The 21,556-nt window shown below is 47.7% G+C and overlaps 2 protein-coding genes across 3 annotated transcripts in view; one reads left to right on the top strand and one right to left on the bottom strand.

The window, feature by feature from the left end:
- Positions 1 to 5,710, top strand: part of VKORC1L1 (vitamin K epoxide reductase complex subunit 1 like 1) — a 15,168-nt gene extending 9,458 nt beyond the window's left edge. For both annotated transcript variants that reach the window (XR_014542038.1, XM_083588140.1), the window contains exon 3: positions 131 to 5,710. Coding sequence is in view for 1 of the 2 variants with exons in the window: in XM_083588140.1 (XP_083444266.1) it covers positions 131 to 357 (227 nt within the window). In the remaining variant the exon portion in view is untranslated. The remainder of the gene's footprint in view (positions 1 to 130) is intronic.
- Positions 5,634 to 21,556, bottom strand: GUSB (glucuronidase beta). Its single transcript, XM_083588114.1, has 12 exons — positions 21,288 to 21,556; positions 18,581 to 18,769; positions 17,681 to 17,862; positions 16,708 to 16,850; positions 15,825 to 16,012; positions 14,611 to 14,763; positions 13,335 to 13,513; positions 12,090 to 12,236; positions 10,779 to 10,863; positions 9,808 to 9,984; positions 8,314 to 8,449; positions 5,634 to 6,775 (listed from the first exon to the last, which is right to left on the bottom strand). Exons 1-12 carry the CDS (start codon positions 21,492 to 21,494, stop codon positions 6,597 to 6,599), a joined length of 1,965 nt encoding a protein of 654 aa, XP_083444240.1. The 5' UTR covers positions 21,495 to 21,556; the 3' UTR covers positions 5,634 to 6,596.

Genomic DNA, 21,556 nt, shown 5'->3' with positions numbered 1-21,556 from the left:
ACCTCTCTATCTTTCCAAGTCTGCTTTGAATGGTATATTAAACGTGTCTTTTTAAAAATGAGAAATAGGAATGGCTCGGCTGGGCTGTGTTGGGCAAAACTGTGCCAAGTAACTGCTTTGTCTTTTCCAGGTATGACGGCAAGTGCGGTAGCGGCGCTAGTCCTCATGATGTCTTCCATAGTGTCGGTAATAGGATCATTGTACCTGGCCTACATTCTGTACTTTGTCCTGAAGGAATTCTGCATTATCTGCGTTGTCACGTACTTGCTGAACTTCATTCTCTTTATCATCAACTACAAACGACTAGTTTACTTGAACGAAGCCTGGAAGCGGCAACTCCCGCCCAAACAGGATTAACCCCCTACCCCCCCCCCCATGAAAACTTTTGACTGACAGTCTGAAGACCCGACTTCCGTTTCGAGTTTATTTCACAGTAAAAGAAGGTTTTTGTTGTTGTTATTTTTCTTCTCCATATCAGATGCTTTCCCCCAAGGATTGTCACTGGTTTAATGACAGTGAATGGAAAAGAACCGGGCTCTGTGGTAACTTCTGTCCAATGAATTCAAGGTGGCATCGGTGGAAGTCCTAACCCAATCAAAGACCAGCTTTAACTCTACGCTGAAGGAGTTCTTAGCTGCAGATTCGTTGCACCCTCCTATTCTGTCCTCCCCCCAATATTTCAGGTTGGTAACACTTGCTAGGAAGCCCCTGCATTCTATGTATAAATTCAGTTTTGGGAGTCTTTAACAGAAGATCATGATAACTTTATTCTAGACTTTAGAGGTACCGTACGGAAATGTTGCTGTTTACATTATGTGTATTTGTAGCTAAGGGGATTTCACTTAGAAGACTTACTGCAACATTGTACATAAGGCTCAGAAGCGCTGGGCAGCGTCCGTGTGAAACCAGAAGCTTATCACGGCTCAAACCAGGTTTTGTTCAGAAGCTTAGCGACTTGAAAAACCTTCCAATTCTCGTTGGAATATTTTATTTTTTTAATGGAGGATGAAATGAGCCCATCTCTCTGGAGAAAACTGTTGCAACGAGGGAGAATTAGTTGAGATTCCTTCTTCTTTTTCTTTGGACATGAAAATGGAATTTGATGCGGCAAGTTGTGCATGTCTTCAGAAAGCGGCAGGACTTAATACAAGTTCCTGTGCAACACGTGAGCTGTTTGGCGTGGGTGACGAAAGATCTGCTGGGAGGACACTAAGAAGGGTTTGGCCTGGGGGAATGGAGGGTCATGGCATTGGGAGAGCCATCTTCTCAAATAGAAAAAGGGGAGAGCCAACCTTGCGCTCCAAATCGATGTCAGGCGGCCAAACAGTATTAATGGTTTGAGGTATATTTCAAGCTGCTGCGTAGAATTACGACGTTACACTGGATCCCAGTGACTTACTGGCAAACTGATGCACTGAAGTCTTCTTATGCAAGCCAGAATGCAATGGAGGGCAATGTCCAAGGGCACTTAGAGTTTCCCCTGGGCAGTTTCCCTTGGTTTCAACGAGGCTGGCGCATAAAATGATTGTGACAAACTTTGTAGAGACCTAGTGGTCCCGGATCCTTTTATACAAAATTGGGAGTGAAGTTTAGGGTGGATATTGAACTCTTCCCCCCGCTCTTGAGATGAGGGGTAAGGATTGTGTTAAAAGAAAATGGGCAGGCGAATGAAAATGAAGAGGATTGGTTGAAAGGGAAGGCTTAGGATTCCGTAACGGTTCTTGTTGGAAACTGTACGTTCAAGGGAAAGAGCGCATCACTGTGGGTTATTTTCCTTCATTCCATGGCGTCCTGAAATGCAGTGTTTCTTTTTCCTTTTAAAAAAAGTGCCTTCTGTCCTTAAAAAAGAAAAAAAGAAAAAAACCAAATATTGGGCCAAGGGGTTGGAGGTGTTTGAAATGGGCAGACAGAAGTGTTCGTACGAGAGAGATAGATATATATATGAAACAAACCTTTGCAGTATGTAGAAAGTGTTTCTCTTCCCATGGGGCTCCCCACATAACCAATCATCTCAGATGGGTTCCTCCTGTGATCACTTTGGCTAACCTCGTGGTTTGGACTATGTTTGAGGAGAGTTGTAGTCCGAAAGCGCCCAGGGGGGAGGCACTAGGCTGCTGTGAAGGCCTTCCAAGGACGTTCCTATGAAGCCTGGTTGGAGGGGGCAGGAATGCCAGTTTTTTGGCCACCCCCCAAAACTGGTCCTTTCAGCCAAGTCAATGCTTGGTGCCCACTGCCGACAAGGGCAGCAGTGTGGGCTCCACAGTCCCTGTGACTGGCTTCTGCTCTTTGTGCTGGAGCATCTCCTGGCGGAAGAGGCTTACCTGCCCTTCCTTCCCACACTACATTACCCAACCATGGAGGCTTTGCCCGGCCAGTTTTGATAGGAAGGCAGGAGACCGCAAATGGACCGTTTTGCAGGGCTTGAAATCTGGGAAGGCAGGAGCAGCTTCCAGTCTTGACACAGCCGCCACACTCAAAAGATCCCTCCATGGAAGTGCTGCTGTCTTTCCTATTCCCCCTGCCTCCAGCTTCCCGCAGCGGTGGGAAAACGAGGTTGCCGCTTTGTTCTCATAGAGGCAGCAAGAAAGCAAGTGTTTCTGGAGAGCGAGAGTGTGTGTTTTAGAGGTGCTAAGGAGGGTTTGGAAGGGCAGTTTCTGTGGGTGACCGTAGCCCCTGTTGGAACCGCACAGCTGCCACAGTCACCTGGAGGCTTCTCTGCATGGGAGGACTACTTGAGGCTCCTGTATGAGTTAGCCTGTGGAATTGATATATTCATCCCCAAATAACTCCGGCAGTTGCTTTGGGTGTGTGTGCCTGAGCACACTTGTGCAAAAGTATTAAGGGTAGCGGGTTCATTGAGCTCAGCGGCATGTGATCAGAGCACTGGCACCCGGCATTGTTTCCTAGGCATCTCGCAGTGCCTGTCCTGGGTTGCACAGGACAGTGAAATATCTTGGGGCAGATCTGAATGTATCTAACCAATCCAAGAGAAACTGAGAGATCCCTGTTCTCCCAAGCGTGTGATGCCAAAAGGATAGCCCTGCGCTATTCCCACTGCCCACTCCCAGTGCAGGGCAGACTCTTTCCTGCCTTCGTATCTGAGAGGGCTGAAAACCTCCTTCGAAGAACCTCCTTCTAGAAAATTCCATTCAGTCTGTGTCTAAATACTTCTCGTGAGTCTGTGTAAGAAGTCCTCGTTTTGATGTACCGTTCTCCTTTTTAAAACAACAACACAAGATTAAGGTGTTAGAATGAAATCTTCTTGTGTCTTGTGAAAAACGCAGTGTGTTTTCAGTGGGATCGGCATCTGCCCCCCCCCATGGTCTTTTTTGACAGTATTTTTAAAGCCTGCCAAATGAACAGTCCGGTTCTCACAAGGGACCACAACCGAGCACAAGAGGGTGGCAGTGGAAGCCTGGTCATATGAGTACTGTTTGATATGTATATGTATTTGTGTATATGTGTGTGTATGTATGTATATATATACACATATATGCATACATGCAGTGTATAAAAGAAAGAAAAAACACTAATAACCGCTCGTTGTCTTCGTCAGGGTGGGGAAAAGTTTCTCAAAAGACGTCTTGTGTTAACAAGAGTAAAGCTGAAGCTTGTCTTGAAATTTGTCGATGGTATAGATTTTTTTTGTTTTTTGCCCTTGCTCTTGTAATGCCCTTGTAATGATGAAATGTAAGGGTTTATTTATTGATTATTATTATTTCTTAACATATCTGAGGGCGAGAGAAGGCTTTGCTTTCCTTGAACCTTTGGTCAAGGAGAAGAGTTCCATTTGTACACGGTTGTAACCTTGGCCTTTGTGTTTCCTCCCCGCTTCGTGGGACCAGCCTTTTCCTGCTTTCCGGGGCCAGCAAGCCTCATTGCTCCCATGCCATTTGGCCTGCTCTGCCTGCTGATCTTGAATTGCAGAATCAAAACCTTGGGTGTTGACTTCATCCCTCCCCCTTCATTTTCTCCCCAACGGAGAGAAACCCACTGTTTTGTTAAGTGTTCTTCGCAGGCTCTGTGCATCACAGATGTTCCCAGCCTGGTTTGTTTTGACCCCTGCGTAACAGCCACCCAGGGCACTCGGCAGTTGACTTGTAGCTGCAGGAGAGCCCATCAGGCTCCTTCCCCCTGCTCCCATCACCCGGGGGGACGGCGACCCTTCTCCTTTGGAGTAGCCAGGCCCCTTAACGCACTGTGGTGGCTGGACCTGCCTACAGGGTTGCAAGAAATGTGCACACTTCTTTATCGCCCACCCCAGCGGGACCCCCAAAAAGCCCAGACTAACTCTCCCCATATGTGTGGTTGAGATACCCAGGTCTCAGCCATGAGAGGATAAGACCATCCATGCAAAAAAGCAGTTTCAGTGCAGGTTGTAACATGGTGGTGCCCAATGCAGCACCAGTTGCACCTTGCTCACATGATTTTCTCTTGAGGTCAGCAGACTTCATGGACCTATGTAGAAGAGGGAACCCTTGCTCCTTTCTCCCCATGCACCTGCCAAAATCCTGTCTTTTTACACAACCATGCTTGGCCAGTTGCATCTGGTTGTCCAAGCTGCCTCATTTTATGCCAGAGAGAAACAGAGACATGCTTGTTGTCTTTCGGTGATTTAAAGCTTCAAGTTTGTATTAGCCCTATGTGTGGGGAAGCCAGACTTTCTGGAGACCAACCTCATTCTCCTCCCTCGCCTGTCATTCCAACCCAACCCCTGAAAACTGGCCGAAGGGCCTCAAAAATTGAGTGTGGCATGTCCAAGTCGTCCTGCAGACAGGGAGCAGGCAGCTTTTTGCTTAGTGGGGGATGGGAGACAGGGAGCCCTTGTGGGTCGGAGAAACCCATTTTTGTATTACACGTGGGACCGTTCACAGTAGAGTAGGGGGTAGCTGTTGCATCCAGGAGTTTGTGAGGTAATTTTGAATGAAGGCGTATTATTTGAGGCAGACAAAAGTCCAGCTTCCACTCACCCCTTCAAGGTTTTGATCTAGATGGATGAACTGTCGTGTTCATGTTGCTTTTGTGCCGCCTTCGCCAACCTTGTCTGGAGGGAGCTGGTGAGAGATTGGGGGGGGGGTTCCAAAAGATCTAGAGAGCATCAGGTTGGCAAAGGGCGATTGGCGAAGGATGGGATAAATCTGTAGTCCGGGGTGTGTCTGTGTTTTCCTATAAAGGTCCGCTGCTTATGGAAATAATGTTAGCAGACCGCAGAATCAGAACATCTTTTGAAAGGGGTTTTCTTGCTGCTCAATGTGGTCTCTGATCCAAAAAGAAAGCTAGGATTTCAGCTAGCAGCTCCTGGCCTACCTGGATTTAAAAATAAAATACTTTGGCCTCTGTTCTGCCAACGCTATTGAAACACACCCTTGCAAAACTAAGGAAGCTGAAGTATTCCATTACCATTTTTTTAAATTAAAAAAAAACCTGTATTAAGCATGGACTAAATATTCAATGTGTGTTCTGTCTCGTATGTTTTGATCTGACAATTATTATTTCTTTTTCATGTGTTTCGAACTCGCCACCTGTGTCTAAATTGGAGTCGTTCCGTTTTTCTGTTCAACCTAAGACTGCGACATTCTAAGGTCTGGGGTCCACTTTTTGCTAATGCGAAATTAAAACAGAAACCATGTAAATAATGTAAGAATGTTTTATTTGTTGCACATAACTTTTTTGGTATAAAAAACAAAAATAAATGTAGAAATTATCTGTGGATGTCTTTGCAGTGTTGTTTCATCATCCGTGCTGCTGTTTCATGCCCTTCTCCCCAGTAAGGCCCCCAATACCTTGATGTTTAGTCACAGTCCGCATTACAGTACATAAAGTTATGCACTGTGGAGAAAGAATGGGGAGAAGTTTTTCTCCCTCACATATAATGCTAGCACCCAATAGGGTCATCTGCTAAAGTTGAATGTTGAAAGATTCAGGACAGACAAAATACCGGTAATTCCTTCACGCAGCACATAGTTAAACTCTGGAACTCTCTCCCACTGGAGGCAGTGATGGCCACCAACTTGGATGGCTTTAAAGGAGGATTGGACAAATTCATGGCGGTTAAGGCCACCAATGGCTATGCTCTATCAATCGCTGTGAATTACAAGTGGGAAGAGTGTGTCTGTTGTGCTAATCTCCTGCTCGGGGGCTTCCCAGAATAGGCATCTGGTTGGCCACTGAAATAAACAAGCATTTCTGCTGAACCAGCAGCTTCTTGCTCATACACCATACTTGTCAAAAAGACCCAAGAGATTGCGGTGATTGTTACACAAGGCTACACTGGCTTTGTGTAAACCAGAATCTATAAACATGTTCAAAATGAGAATGTCATGGATGCTTTAATTCCTCCTGCATTGCAGGGGGTTGGACTAGATGACCCTCGGGATCCCAACTCTACAATTCTATGGTTCTATAAGAAAATCTTTGTCCGTTTTCATTTACGTTCCTTTGGCTTTATCGTACGGAAGAGCAGAGCTGCGGTCCCTCCCCTGCTTTCATGAAGAAAACACATTGGAGCAAAAACAATCACGGAAATTTAGTCTCTATTTGGATGCTCAGTAGTGCCTCTCATTGAATTTCTGCTGTGCTTAACGTAACAGCGTATGTCAAGTGCACTTGGATGCCTGAGTTTGGGGCAAACCGATGTCATGGTAATTGGGCCGCACAAGGGGCCTGCATTCCTCAGCCAGCTTCCAGTATCTCTCCCTTAGGACGAAGGCGGCCGATTTGGGTTGTCGTTGGCGGGTGAAAATACCTTTCTTGTTGCCCAAAACGCGCGTTGTGCCTGCAAGATGGGGAAGAAAGATACAAAGGGAAGGCTCAATGGCAATAGCTTTGTAGAGCGGGGAAGGAACTTGCAGGTAATCCAGACCAAGGATGGGGAATCTGATGGCTCTCCATACATTGTTAGACTCCCAACTCCTATCATCTCTCAGTGCTGGCAAAGCTGTCTGCCTGGGGCTGTTGGGAGTTGGAGTCCAACAACATCCAAAGGGCCATGCAGGTTCCCTGTCCCTGATCTCTGGGCCACTTCCTGTCCAGTTCAGGATGCACCCCTGCCAGATGTGGCCAGCCCCTGCTTAAATTCCTTACGTGAATGAAAACCCCCTGCTTCACCAGGCAGTCTGTTCTCTTGCCTCAACAGCTCTTGAAAACCTGGGAGCTGCCGTATTACATTGCCTATAGCAGGACAGTCCCAACTTTTCATACCAACTGGGTCGCAAGGGTACTTGGACACAGAATGTACGAGCCGCACACAACCTTGTTGTGCTGGAAATGCAAGTAAGACTAAAATTTGGCCCCCTCGAGGCTCTGGCAGGGTCCAAGAGTCCTCCCACCTCCTTTCTAAACTGGGAAAGTGCTAACTAAGCTTTTGGAATGAGGCAGGAGGACTCTAGGACCCTGCCAGAGCCTCGGTTTTTGAGCGTCTTGGAAGCCAAAGGTTTTGGAACCCGAACACCGAAAACCCAGAAGCATTTGCTTCCATTTTTGAATGCGCCTCGGAAGTCGAACGGCTTCTGCTGTGTGTTTTTCTTTTTCCTCCATTGACTTTGCCAACCGCCCTTTGTGCCTCGGTTGTCAAACATTTCGGAAGTCGAACAACCTCCCGGAACGGATTATGTTCGACAACCAAGGTACCACTGTACCTCCAAACCAACGTCAAAAGTTTCCAGAGATTTAAGACTTCCGAGGAGCTGTTGCCAGGGGGCAGCACTGACTCTAGCATTTGTTTATTGCTGATAAATATTCTGCAGGATGCTGGAAGCAAATCCCAAGAATTCTAAGACGCCCCTGCCCCATTGCCACCACACCAGAGAAGCTGGCTTGTACATTTCGGCACAAGCAAAGGTAGTCAAGAACCATAGGGGGTCAGGCAGGTGTAGAGGGAGAGAAGGGGTTGGCTAGATGTGGGTGAAGGAGGTTTGGGAAAGCGATAGATGGAGTTAGCAAGGCAAAGTGAACAAGGGCAGCACCCCCTAGTACAGTGGTACCTCGGGTTACATATGCTTCAGGTTACATACGCTTCAGGTTACGGACTCCGCTAACCCAGAAATATTACCTCGGGTTAAGAGCTTCAGGATGAGAACAGAAATTGTGCTCCGGTGGTGCGGTGGCAGCGGCAGGCCCCATTAGCTAAAGTGGTGCTTCAGGTTAAGAACAGTTTCAGGTTAAGAACGGACCTCCAGAACGAATTAAGTACTTAACCCGAGGTACCACTGTATTAAATTTATGAGTTGCTTCCCAACGGCAGAGTCCTAAAGAAACTTGGGAGCGGAAGACTTTCGCAGAGGACACGGCCACTTCAACCTGAGACGCCAGTACCTTGGTTCGTCATGAAGTCGGCAAAATTCCAGATGAGTTCTCCAATCACATAGTCCTTCCTCTTTTGGTCTAGGACAGCATGATACTCCTTTAGCACAGCTGCCTGGTATTCCTCAGAGAACATGAGAGGCGGGTCCTGCGGGAATAGGGAAAAGAAGAGGCCTCTCTTGCGAGATGAACGGGAAGGAAGGAAGAGCCCTTATGTGCATGGAACCAGTGCAGGCTGCGCAATGAATGAGAGCAGCCATCCAATATTTGGGTCGCTGTCGTGCGGAAGGTGGAACGCTCTCGTTCTCTGTTGCTTTAGAGGGGTGGCCTGTTGTGGTCCTCAGATTGGCCTGCAAGACCACTTTCCCCAAGCAACGCCCACCTATCAATCAACTGGTGTGGATGTGGAGGTGAGGTTCTATCCTGCTGGGTGCTGTCTCTCCACCATGTTCCCTGTGGGGGAACACCCTGACAAAGTAGAACTCTGCAGAGAGCAGGATTGAACCCTCCGCTCATCACCTGATAATAATAATTTTATTATTTGTGCCCCGCCCGTCTGACTGGGTTGCCCCAGCCACTCTGAGCAGCTTCCAGCATATAAAAAATAATAATTAAACATTAAAAACTTGCCTATACAGAGCTGCCTTCAGATGTCTTCTAAAGGTTGTACAGTAACTTATCTCATGATAAGTGGAGAGCTCAGTCCTGCTGGATGCAGGTTCACCAGGGTGTTCTGGGGGTGTGTGCGGAGTGGTGCTGGCAAAGCAGACCCCTACCCCCACCTCCCCATGGGTCAATTTCAGATGATTGACAGCGGGGAAGGACCCAACTTTCAAACTTGGCCCATGAATAAAAAAAGATTGGGCCAAAATTTCCCACTGCTGATCTAGAGGGCAGGACTTTTTCTTTGTTTGACATTTAAACCACGCTTCGTCTAAGCAGGATTCCAAAATCCTAATTAAAATGCCACCTTTATTTGCTTATTTTTACTTTGATATCCCACCTTTCCTCCAAGGAGCTCAAAGTGGCATACATAGTTCACCCTGTCCCCATTTCATCCTCACAGCAACCTTGTGAGGTAGGTCAGGCTCACAGACTGGCCCAAGGCCACCCATTGAGCTTCCTGGCCAAGTGAGGGATTTGAACCTGGGTCACCCAGGTCTTGGTCTAACACTCTAACCACTACAACACACTGGCTTAGCTAGATATCTGTGAATGTGCACCAGGGAGGGAAGAGGCCTGAAGAGTTCATGATGGACTAGAAACTTGCTTAAAGGCATAGGCTATTACTGTACCAGTATTGGGTCAAAGCCACCAGGTAATTCGTGTGTGTGTGTGTGTGTGTGTGTGTGTGTGTGTGTGTGTGTGTATTGAGCATTCTGAGCAGACACAGATCAGCAACAAGCAGCTGCTCAGTACAGTTCTCCTCTCAGACATCTGCAATTCTTCTTTGGGAAGAAATGTTTTCTGCCTACAGGTGACTGGCCTCGGAAGAGCCGGACTCACCATGTGGAGGCCGGCGATGGCATCTGCTCCATACTCGCTCTGGATAATGGGCTTCTGGTGAGTTTGGTACCAGTTCTCAAACTGAGAGTTCAGCTGCAGGCGGATGACCTCCAGGTGTCCAGGGTCGTGGTACCAGGAGAAGTAGCTATTTACGCAGATGACGTCCACGTAAGGGGCCTGCAGAAATTTCAATTTTGTTTTTAGCCGATTTTGAGGCATGTCCGCTAGACGGCAAGTGTTCTCTCTCTCTCTGCCCCCTTTCCCCCATCCCCAAACATAATGGGGGAAAGAGAAGGGTGCAAGCAACTCATTCTTGCATAAGCTTCATAGAATTGTAGAGTTGGAAGGGACCGCGACAACGGACAAGACCTGAATCCAGGTGGAATCAAGGTCTCACCTAATTATCCCTGGACTAGATGATGCTTTGAGTCCCTTCTGACTCTATAATTCTATGAGGACTTGGGGTCGGAGGTTCCCCACCACTTGGCCTGGATATTCCATGCTGAGCATCTTATGAAATATTGGCATAAAGAAAGTGTTCTTTTTTGGAAGGATAGAAAGCCAGCCTTAAAGGTAAAGGGACCCCTGACCATTAGGTTCAGTCATGGCCGACTCTGGGGTTGCGGTGCTCATCTCACTTTGTTGGCCAAGGGAGCCGGCGTACAGCTTCCGGGTCATGTGGCCAGCATGACTAAGCTGCTTCTGGCAAACCAGAGCAGTGCACGGAAACGCCGTTTACCTTCCCGCTGGAGCGGCACCTATTTATCTACTTGCACTTTGACGTGCTATTGAACTGCTAGGTTGGCAGGAGCAGGGACCGAGCAACAGGAGCTCACCCCGTCGCGGGGATTCGAACCGCCAACCTTCTGATCGGCAAGTCCTAGGCTCTGTATTTTAACCCACAGCGTCATCTGCGTCCCAGCCTTAAATAACATTAAATAAGCAACAGAGACAAAGGGGATGGTGCTTACTCCAAGATCTAGAGCGTAATTGGTGTTCGTGATGAACGTGACTGGGCGCGTGGGGTCCGTGGCTTTGGTGTGAGCAATCACCATCCTGCGTGCAAAGGGTGAAAAACAGACAAAACCACAACTGTTTCTCGCTGTGCAGAATTAATTCATCCACATGTGATTCCACCCTCCTGCACCTCTGAGGCTCTGCATGGCAACCTGGACGGAAGGTTAGTTTGCGTTACAAACTATTCATTAGACTTGAGAACATAGGAAGAGCCTGCTGGATCAGGCCAGGGTCCCATCTAGTCCACCATCTTGTTCTCACAGTGGCCAACCAGATGCCCTTAATGTGAAACTGCCAAGCGAGATTAGAGCACAAGAACCCTCTTCCCCTCCAGTGGTTTCTCGCAACGGGAATTCAGACACATTACTGCTAGCGACTGTGGAGGCAGAGCATGGCCTTTGCAGCTAGCAGCCATGGATAGCCATGAATTTGTCTCATCCTCTTTTAAAGCCTTCCAAGTTGGTGGCCATCCCTCCCTCCTGTGGGAGAGATTTCCATAGTTTAACTCTGCACTGCAAGGACGTTCTTTTATCTGTCCTGAATCCTCTTAACATTCAGCTTCCTTGGATGTCCATAAGTGCTACTGTTCTGAGGGAGGGAGAAAAACTTTTCTCTATCCGCTTTCTCCATGCCATGTGTAATTTTATAAACTCCTCTCATGTTGCCTCTGACTTACCTTTTCTCTAAACTAAAAAGTCCCAAACACTGCAACCTTTCCTCATAGCAGGTGTCCCTCCATCCTCTCTGTTATTTTGGACTTGTTAAACACTTGGTACCTGTGAGTCTCCAAGCATCTAACAATACTGTTAAACAGACAGACATATGTATAACATCTATTTATTTAACGGTTGAGGTACCGTTTGATTGTAAGCAACAACAACAAAATAATTCCCTAAGTTGTTTACTAAAAAACATTCTAATGAACGGATAAACAGTTAAAAACTTTGAAAAGGTGATCAAGAGTAGCTTAGAAGGAATACAACATGCCTAACCTATACAGGTCTGAGGAGGCGTTTTCTCCAGATAAATCATGTTTTAATTGGGGAGCAAAAAGCACAGCAAAGGTGCCTGCCTGATGTCAAACATCGCCTCAGGTCTATTAAAACCTGGCTGAGGGAAGCGAGAAGTCTTTACCTGGCGCCAAAAGTAAGTCAACAAAGGTGCCTTTGCTGGGTAAATATATGTGATACTTGAGTTCACTTTGGGCAGGCTGAGTGCCAGGGTACAGACTTCACAGCACAGTTTTGTGTGTGGCAGATACTCACTTGAAGTAGTAGCCGGCTGGGGGCAGCCAAGAGGCCGGCTCATTGGCCACAGACCACATCACGACTGAGGGACGGTTCTTGTCCCGGCGGATCAGCTCCTCCATCACGATGAGGTGGTGCTGGAGGCTTTTGTTACCAAAGTTCATGCTTAAATGGAGAGAAGCAAAAAGGAGGGAAAAGGGGTCCATCATAAAGCACACTTTTTGCCTCTTTTATAATAATCATAATCATCTTTTATTTGTATCCCACCCTTCCTGGCCGAAACTAGGCTCAGGGCAGCTAACATCAAATATATAACATTGGTATAAATATATAACATTGGTACAAAATCAATGGTAATTAAATTACCTCCTAAAAACAAGTCAGGATCAAATTTAAATCCAATTAGATGGTTTTCCGCAGGATTAGGGTTGGGAACAGTAAATGCTCATCAGGCCCAACTGTTTACGCTGTTCTTATATGGGCCTGTGAGAATGCTGGGAGGCCTTTTTCATACTAGTTCTTATACAAAAATAGAAGGAGAGTCAGGCTGAGCCCTGACCAAAGGCCTGGCAGAACAGCTCCATCTTGCAGGCCCTGCGGAAAGATGTCAAATCCCACAGGGCCCTGATCTCTTGTGGCAGAGCGTTCCACCAGGCCCTGGTCAAGGCTAGCCTAATCTCCCTGAGGCCCGGGATCTCCAAGATGTTATTATTTGCAGACCATAAGGTCCTCTGTGGGGCATACCAAAAGAGAGGTCTGAAAGGAGCAACCCAGCAGTAAATCACACCATGCAAGTTGGAGTTAACTCTTCATTAGCCCTGTTGCCTCTTCAGCTTCTGACACCACCTCTTTCCCTCTGACCACTCATCACCATCCCACCACCAGTCCCTGAGCTCTGAGCCTTCTTCCCTTGGGGGTTCCCTAGCTGCTTCCTCCTACCATTCCTCTGCATCCAACCAGTCCATGACATTCTCACATGCTCCTTCCTCACCTCATGTGCAGCCGAATTATTCCGGTCTTCCTCCTCAGCCTCCTGCCTACTAAGGCCCTTACCGTAGTTCCCAAAGTACATCTGCTTCCACTCAACCTCTCGGCTCAGAGCATCCAAGCCAATGGGAGCCTTGGATCCATTGGCCAGCCCCGGCCCTTTGTGACGTGAGGCCAGCTCAGCCAATCATTCCCAAACCACCACCGTTGCCAAATTACCTCAGCACATCGCTCTATAAATCACTGGGGAGCTCAGGGAAATCGCCACTCGCTCACCTGTCCTTCATGCCCACGGCCGGAGACTCATCGATCACCACGATGCCATAGGCGTCACAAAGCTCCATGATCTCCTCGGCGTAGGGGTAGTGGCTGGTACGGAAGGAATTGGCGCCCAGCCACTGCAGGAGGTTGAAATCCTTCATGATGAGGGGCCAGTCCAGCCCTTTGCCACGGATCTGCCGCGGGGAACAAACCCAGGGAAACGGGAGAGGCTACAAGTTAGAAGAGCAATGGTCCTTTGCCAACATTGGGCTTCCAGCTGAACTGCTGCTGAGTGATGGTCCTCCTCCTCCAAGATTAAAGCAAGTTTCTAGTCGTCATGGGTCTGAAGGGTTGATTTGACATGGGAAACTGTCTCATGCAGAGCCAGTCCGTTGGGCCACCTAGCTCGGAACCATCTAGACCAGGGGTTGTCAACCTGGTCCCTACTGCCCACTAGTGGGCGTGTCAGGATTCTAGGTGGGCAGTAGGGCGTTCTACAGCACAAGCTGAAATCTCCTTCCATCGAGCACTGGTGGGCAGTAAGGAAATTTTACCATCAAGAAAGATGCATTAGTGTGTGGTAGGTGTAAAAAGGTTGACTACCCCGATCTAGACCAAAGGTTCCCAAACTGGGCGGTACCACTCCATGGCAGGGGGGAACTAAGAGGCAAGGGGGCAGCAGAGGGGCCCTAGAGATGGGCCCCTCCGAGTGTATTGATCTCTTACTATGACTGACCACGCTAGAGACTACAGCAAAGCACTTTCCTCACTTCGTATTTAAAGAATTCTTATCACTTCCCAAGCTACTTCCTTGGGCCATGTTTGTTTGTATTTACAATGCTGAGTTGTCGCAAGATAGCCAAGCTGTTGGTTTTCTTATAAATTAATTACGGCACATCTGTGACAGGTCCATGTTTGGTAAGTCATTACGAATAAATATTTTGTGCTATAAACTTCCTAGTTAAGAATGTGCAAAAATATTTTTCCTACAGTATCAGGTATCATGGGATCGTCGGTTTTGTTGAATTAATTAAACTAAATAGCTTTTAACTGAATGCGCAATTAACCATTACCGTTTTGAATTTTATTGTGTTATTAGCTTCCTTAGTGGGTCATGGAAACCACAGTTCGGAATGATGCTTTTTATGGGGTGGGGGAGTTTGGGAACCACTGATCTAAACCCAGGTTGAGATGTTTCTGGGTGAGGCCCATCTTGCTTCTTAACCCAGCCCCACAGCCCATCACCAGTGCTCAGCAGTAACAGATCCGAAAACAAGGCGCCACTCCTCACATCAGAGTCTTCGTGCTTGTTGACCCCGTGGAAGTAGAATGGTTTCCCGTTGATTAGGAACTTGTTGCGGGTGACCTGCACAGTCCGGATGCCTACCGGCTGCGTGTAAGTGTCTTCGGAGACAGTGCCGTCCACCTCGGCAGAAAGCGTGACCTGTGGTCCAAAAAAGCCACCCTTTTTGCATCAGCTGTCGGAGCACGCAAGCTTACACCCCAACAATCACCAGCCCCCTGAATCTGAGATGTAGCATCAGGGGAAGGAGAAATTTCTATGCTGTGCCAAGGTAACCCGTAATCTGCACCCTGCATAATTTGCAGGGAATTTGCTAGACTTGAACCCAAGGCCTCATTCTCCAACCCAGGAGTAGGCAAAAATGTGCTGCAAGGATCAGATACGGCAGCGGGTGGGCAGCTGGGACCACACCCCTTCTGCCCTCTGTGTGTTGTCCCTCCCAACACAACTGCCCCACAAAACTGGCAGAGTTTTTCACTGGAGGGCTCCCACAAGGGCTGTGGATGGGAAGGATCATAGGAAGTCAGATTGTTAGTCCACAGCATTGTCTACTCTGGCTGGCAGCGGTTCTCCAGAGTTTCGGGCAGCCCTACCTGGAGCTGCCACTGGGGATCAAACCTGCTCTACTGCTGAGCTACAGCACTTCCCTAGAATTTGAGTAAAGCGGGCATGGAGGAACGCAGAGATTTATAAAAGTGGTTTTAAGCAACGCCAGAGGTACAGACAGATTCCCCAATTCCCTTCTCACTGGACTCAAACTGTGCTTTGAACTGCCATTGCTCCCTCTCCTCAGTGTCTCCCCTTGCTCACTCAAATCTCTGCCATGGTTTAAGACCATCGCTTTCCCCCTCTCAGTTTCCTTCCATTCCTGCTTTATTCAAACCACTACTGAGGTTTAAAGCCAGTTCCCTGTGTGTCCCTCCATCCCTTCTTTTCCTGTTGGCAGAGCAAGGCAGGAGCCCTTCTTTGGATTGCTCTTAACCACTGGAAATCCTATTCAGCTATGCACACCTGCCTTCTGGATTTTCAAGTCAGCATCCTCCCCTACTCAACTAAGCCCTGAGCAGGGGCCAGGACATTAGTTTTCCACTGGGGGACCATGCAGATCTGAGGATCCTGGACAGGAGCCACATGCAAGATCCGTGCCTTTGTTTCTCTCCCTCCCTCCCCCCAGGATTGAGTCCAAATAAGGCTTAAGTTACCTTTAGGTAGTAAAGGTATCCAGGACGTTCATGCATCAGGTATGGCCACCAGAGTAGAGGGTTCACCACTTTCATCTCGCCAGCGGACCCGTTTCCAGTTGCCACAGTGACGCCATCTTGGTCACGCAGTGTCAGGGTCAAGGAGTAACGGGGGCTGCCCCGGACTGAAACCAAATACTGCACCAAGCCTGTCCCAGCAGAAGCAAAATAGGTGAATTGGTGAAGACAGAAGGCTACAAATCAGAACCGCTCCGTTTCGGATCCCACTGCTACCACCAACTGAATCCCTTAAGCCCTGTTTAGGGAACGGCCCTGTTTAGAGAAGTGGTCCTGTTTAGGAAAGTTTTTAATGTCTGATGCTGTATTGTTTTTAATATTCAGTTGGAAGCCGTCCAGGGTGGCTGGGGAAGCCCAGCCAGATGGGCGGGGTATAAATAATAATAATAATAATAATAATAATAATAATAATAATAATAAAGCATCCTAAAGTAGGCCATTTTCTCAGCCGCTGCTCCCACAACAGTTTGGGGAAAGCAACCCAGGCCTACCTCACAAAGTTGTTGTGAAGATTGTGGGATAAACGGCTCTGAAGAGAGAGAATTGGGACCATCGTTTAGTTAAATAAACCTTAGCTTGTGGGATGCCATTTGGAGGCTAAAACAATCGTTTGCAGACTTCCTGAGGTTGTAGATGGTGTGAATATGTCACGGCAAGAATATTCTACGGTGAATTTCACTTTGATAAGTGAAATCATTAACAGGTTTCCAGCCACAAACAGCTTGTTCCCACGAGAAGCTTTTCCTCCATAGACACTGCAGGATCATCGTCCCCGCCCCCTCCAGCTTTCCAAATGCTGTTTAGCTCTGGCACTTCAGATACCTACCGACATTTCCCATCACGTCTGTGGTCACAGTGATGTCATCAATGTAGGCCAAGGGGGTGGTGTACAGCAGGACAGGTCGGTGGATCCCAGCGTAGTTGAAGAAGTCAAATTGTGTGTTTTGAACAAAATAGCCTTTGGGGTACCTGGATCAAGGGGGAAGGGTTCAAGAAGACATTGAGGGGGATAGGAAATCCCCGCACTTGGAAACTGAGGGTTGAAAGGCATGATGAAAACAACCAGGTCTGATTCACCAAACACCTGAGGTTCCACGTATTTACGCTGAAATGATAAGTTCTTATCTGGAGGTTGTTTCCTGCAGTCTTGCATAAAATATGGATGTTACAGATTTATTTTAAGTGGATTAGGGAGTAGAATTATAGATGTGCTTCTGCCGGTTCTCTGCAAATTTTGCTGTTGATCCGTCATCAAAAACTCTTTGAATATTCAGCGAGTCGCAATATTTGATTTTGCTATTGTGTACCCAATAATACCCAGTTTCAACAGCTGATGTATGGAAGGTTTTGATAATTGGTCTGTAACGTTTGTAACATTAAGAGTTAAAAGACAGCTGACATGTAACAACACATGAAAGTTTGACAGCTGAGGAGACTTCACAATTGATGGAGATCAAACCAATAAGAAATGCCAACATGCCTAAACCGCTTGGTAAAGTTGCAGCACCTGGGATTAAATTCCACAAAATTACAAAATCTGACTGAGGGAAACTGGATTGATTGTTCTTCCTGCAAATAATATGCTTAATCCTTTTTTTAAGGGGGGGGGAGGGAAAACCGAAGAAAACACCCAAGATTATGTGCGAGAAGAGAGCCTCTTCCCTACACCAGTGGACCACAATGGAATAAAAGCAGGCAAAACGCATTTCAGAGCGACTTCCTTCACCTGTTCTAGACAGAACGTCCCAGAATCTTTGGCTAGAGGGTTGCTGGGTTCCTCAGTGAGGCCTTCAACTCACATAGACTCGTTCTCCATATAATGGATGGTCCCCGGAGGCAGCGTGTGGGGAGTCAGGGTGTTGTTGACAGCAATGGTGATTCGGCAAGGCTCTCCTGCAGCATCGCGGAGGAGCTGGTTGATCTCGGCTTCAAAGGGGAGGTGTCCGCCCTCGTGCTCAGTCACCTGGACCCCGTTCACCCACTACAATGGAAGAAAACGGGGTGTCTAGGTGCAAAGACTCCAAACAAACAATGCGGCCTCAAGGGAGGCATGCAGGTCACATGACTTGGAATGGCGGGAAAGCTGTGGCTGGACTACAACTCCCAGCATCCCTTGCTATTGGCTATCAATACCCAGAGGGCCATAGGCTCCTTATTCACATGTAATAACTCCTGAACTTGAGAGGCAGTGGTGGTGCAGTGGTTAGAGTGTCAGACTAGGGCCTGGGTTCAAATCCTCACTCGGCGAAGAAGCTCGCTGGGTGTGTCTGGGGGGCGCAATAGACTCGTAATCTAGGGAACCGGGTTCGCTTCTCCGCTCCTCCACATGCAGCTGCTGGGTGACCTTGGGCCAGTCACACTTCTCTGAAGTCCCTCAGCCCCACTCACCTCACAGAGTGTTTGTTGTGGGGGAGGAAGGGAAAGGAGATTGTTAGCCGCTTTGAGACTCCTTCGGGTAGTGATAAAGCGGGATATCAAATCCAAACTCCTCCTCCTCTTCTTCTCCTTCTCTCAGCCTATCCTACCTCGCAGAGTTGGTTTTGGGAATTAAATGAGGAAGAGAGAGAACCATACACACCACCTTGGGTTATTGGAGAAGAGTGCAGGACATAAATGCAGAAAATAAAAAAATGCAATGGTTCCAGAAACCAGGCAGGCTTCCATGGGGAGCTGCACTGCCCAGGGAGCCCCATACTCACCACGATCGAGTAGTAGTTTGCACTGCCAACCCGGAGCACCACTCGTGCCCCAGGATCTCTCAGGAGCCAGCGGGCTGGCGGGAACACCTCCTTCTCGTACCAAACCCAGCCGATGTACTGACGCAGCTTTGGATCTTGCGTGATCTCATTGAAGCTGGCGGGGACTGGCATGTCAATCACTGGCCCAGACTGAAAGAGACGAGGAAGGTATGCTGGGCATACAGGGCAGAGATGTTCTCCCATGCAGGTCTGAAATTTGGTCCAGACACAGCAGCTCTGGGTTCACCCACTGAAAACATGTTGGAAAGGTTGCACTGGCTGCCAATTTGCTACGGGACAAGATTCGGGGTTTTACAGCTGGGACATGCAGCGCTATACCAGGGGCATGATTCTTCTAGGTTTTATGACCTGTATTCCATTTTGTCATTCATTTCTACATAGCACTCATATATTCTCCAAAACTAGAGCAGTTTGTACATTCTGACAAACAAGCAGACTCCAGCAAACTTTTATCTAGGTTGTCAACATATTTTTTTCTGCTCTTCTGCTTTCAAAAATCTGCCTGATGCAGAGCAACTTAGCAAGTTATGGTTTTTTTCTGGACAGCTCAGTTGGTTAGAGCATGGTAATGCCAAGGTTGCAAGTTCAATCCCCATATGGGACAGCTGCACATTCCTGCACTGCAGCTGACTGGACTAGAACATAGGTAGGTAACCTAAGGCCCGGGGGCCGGATCCAGCCCAATCACCTTCTAAATCTGGCCCGCAGATGGTCCGGGAATCAGCGTGTTTTTACATGAGTAGAATGTGTCCTTTTATTTAAAATGCGTCAAAAATGGGTTATTTGTGGGGCATAGGAATTTGTTCATTTTTTCCCTTCAAAATGTAGTCCGGACCCCCACATGGTCTGAGGGACGGTAGACCAGCCCCCTGCTGAAAAAGTTTGCTGACCCCTGGACTAGAATGATCGTCTGGGTCCCTTCCAGCTCTACAATTCTGTGATTCTATGACCTACTAAATCATGTCTTGGCCTCAGGATATTCCATTTAAAGTACAGGATCAGTTTGGAATATTAAATGTGGCAATTACACCCAGAAGCCAGTAGAGGGCACTAATGTACAGGCACTTTCCCATTCATTGAAGCTGCAAAGAGCTCACTTCCACAAGCAATCCACTATTTACATTTCTATTTTCTTTGGCCTAAATTCTAACGTGTAAACAGTGGAGAACTACAAACCCAATCTTTGATTTTACTCACCTTTTCTGAAGCACATAGTATGACTTTTAAACTGCTGTTAGCAAGTTACTAATGATCATGCACATTCTGCTTTTCCAAAACCTTTCAATTCCAGGTGATTATTCAATCAACTGTACCTGAGTTTGTTTTTCCCCTCCTCCCTCCCAATGCCCTTTCCTTTAGTGTTGCATACTTGAGTTTGGAAAACTCAAAGGCACAGACTATCTTAATACTGATATTTGCAAAGTGTTCTTGGAAGACTTTTTCAGCTGAACAGTGAAATAAAACAATGCATTAAATAACACCCTTTCTATTTCCTGATTCACAGATGCACGTGCCTACTTCCTGCTCTTTGGGGAAACAATTATTTCACCAGCTTTGCACTTAACAGTTCATTTCCTCACTCTTGCACATAGAAATGCTGAGCCACTTCCTGATATTCGAAACTTCTCCTTTCTGTTGGAGCTGAAGGGCAATCAATGGCAACTCCTTGCTCTCTCAGGTTCTATCTCTCCAATGAAACTGTTCCAAAGATCCCAGTGCACTGTTCACAAACACAGAAAGCACAGATCTACCCAGAAAGCTAAGTCAAACCTCCACATTCAGTGGCAGTTTACCAGATGTTTGGGGGGACCACAGGGACTGGACATTGCATTCCCCCAACCCCCCCCCCTTGTTGGCTCCCTCAAAGCATCTGGGCAGCCAGAACCATGGGCGTAGCCAGGATTTTTTTTGGGGGGGCAAAACCTCAGTTTGCTATGTATTTTTATTGATTTTTATTTATTTAGGGGGGCAGCTGCTCCTCCCTGCCCCCCCTGGCTACACCCATGGCAGCCTCTGTGTTGGTTATTTAGGTTAACAGGGTTTTTGGCTTGATCCATTAGGGATGCTCGGATGTTGCTATCAAACAAGAACTAAAAAATTAAACCCATAATTCACTATACTCTTTTTGGTGCCTTTTTTGTTTCGGCAAAACCTACTGAATCATGTAGAATATCGACATTCGTTTCAGTTTGGTTTTTCAGCTTATTGATTATTTTTCTTTCTGAAGGTTTCCAATGGTTGGTTTTAACTGTTTCTTACGCTTTAGCTGTAGCTCCTGCATTGCAGGGGGTCAAAATGGATGACCCTTGGGCAGTGGCGTAGCGTGGCTTGTCAGAACCCGGGGCAAGGCAAGTAATTTGCACCCCTAACCCGTGGATTTGCGCCCCCTAACCCTAACCCCCAGATGTTGCGCCCGGTGCGGCCGGCCCCCCCTGCACCCCCCACGCTACGCCACTGCCCTTGGGGTCCCTTCCCCCCTCTTCAATTCTACGGTTCCACGACAAGCTTATTGCTTTCCTTCTTTTCGTAAACTGCTTTGAGGTCGCTGCTTTTGCAATCAATTTATTTATTTCATAAAATTTTCTCAGCAGCTTTTTTAAAAAATCCCGCCTCACCTTGATGGTGCCCGCCTTCTCCGCTCACTCACCTGGGAGAGAGGCTTCTTGTACCAGCCTTCCACAAACCCCGCGTCCCTGCGCTCTGACCAGTCTGCCCTGAAGCTCCAGAGGCCTCCCAGCTCCTTCAGCTCCCTGGAGGGAGATTCCCGGGGGTACAGCATCCCTCCATCCAGGGCGCCCCCCTGCTGGCAGCACCCCAGGACCAGGCACAGGGCGCAGACAAGCAGCAGCTTCATGCTGCCAGACAGCCTGACCCGCTCACTGCTGAGCCTGGAGAGGCAGTCGGCTGATCTCCAGC

Source organism: Podarcis filfolensis (genome assembly GCF_964270895.1).
Source record: "Podarcis filfolensis genome assembly, chromosome: 15".
Taxonomy (NCBI): Eukaryota; Metazoa; Chordata; class Lepidosauria; order Squamata; family Lacertidae; genus Podarcis; species Podarcis filfolensis.
Note: the sequence above shows the minus strand (reverse complement) of the source record. Positions and strands in the feature narration are given on the sequence as shown.

Excerpts from the sequence above, each read along its gene's own strand:
- GUSB (XM_083588114.1), bottom strand. The coding sequence starts at position 21,494 with ATGAAGCTGCTGCTTGTCTGCGCCCTGTGCCTGGTCCTGGGGTGCTGC. Across the intron at positions 18,770-21,287 it reads ACAAGAAGCCTCTCTCCCAG|TCTGGGCCAGTGATTGACAT; the intron begins GTGAGTGAGCGG and ends CGTCTCTTTCAG. Across the intron at positions 12,237-13,334 it reads GCCGTGGGCATGAAGGACAG|CATGAACTTTGGTAACAAAA; the intron begins GTGAGCGAGTGG and ends TCTCCATTTAAG.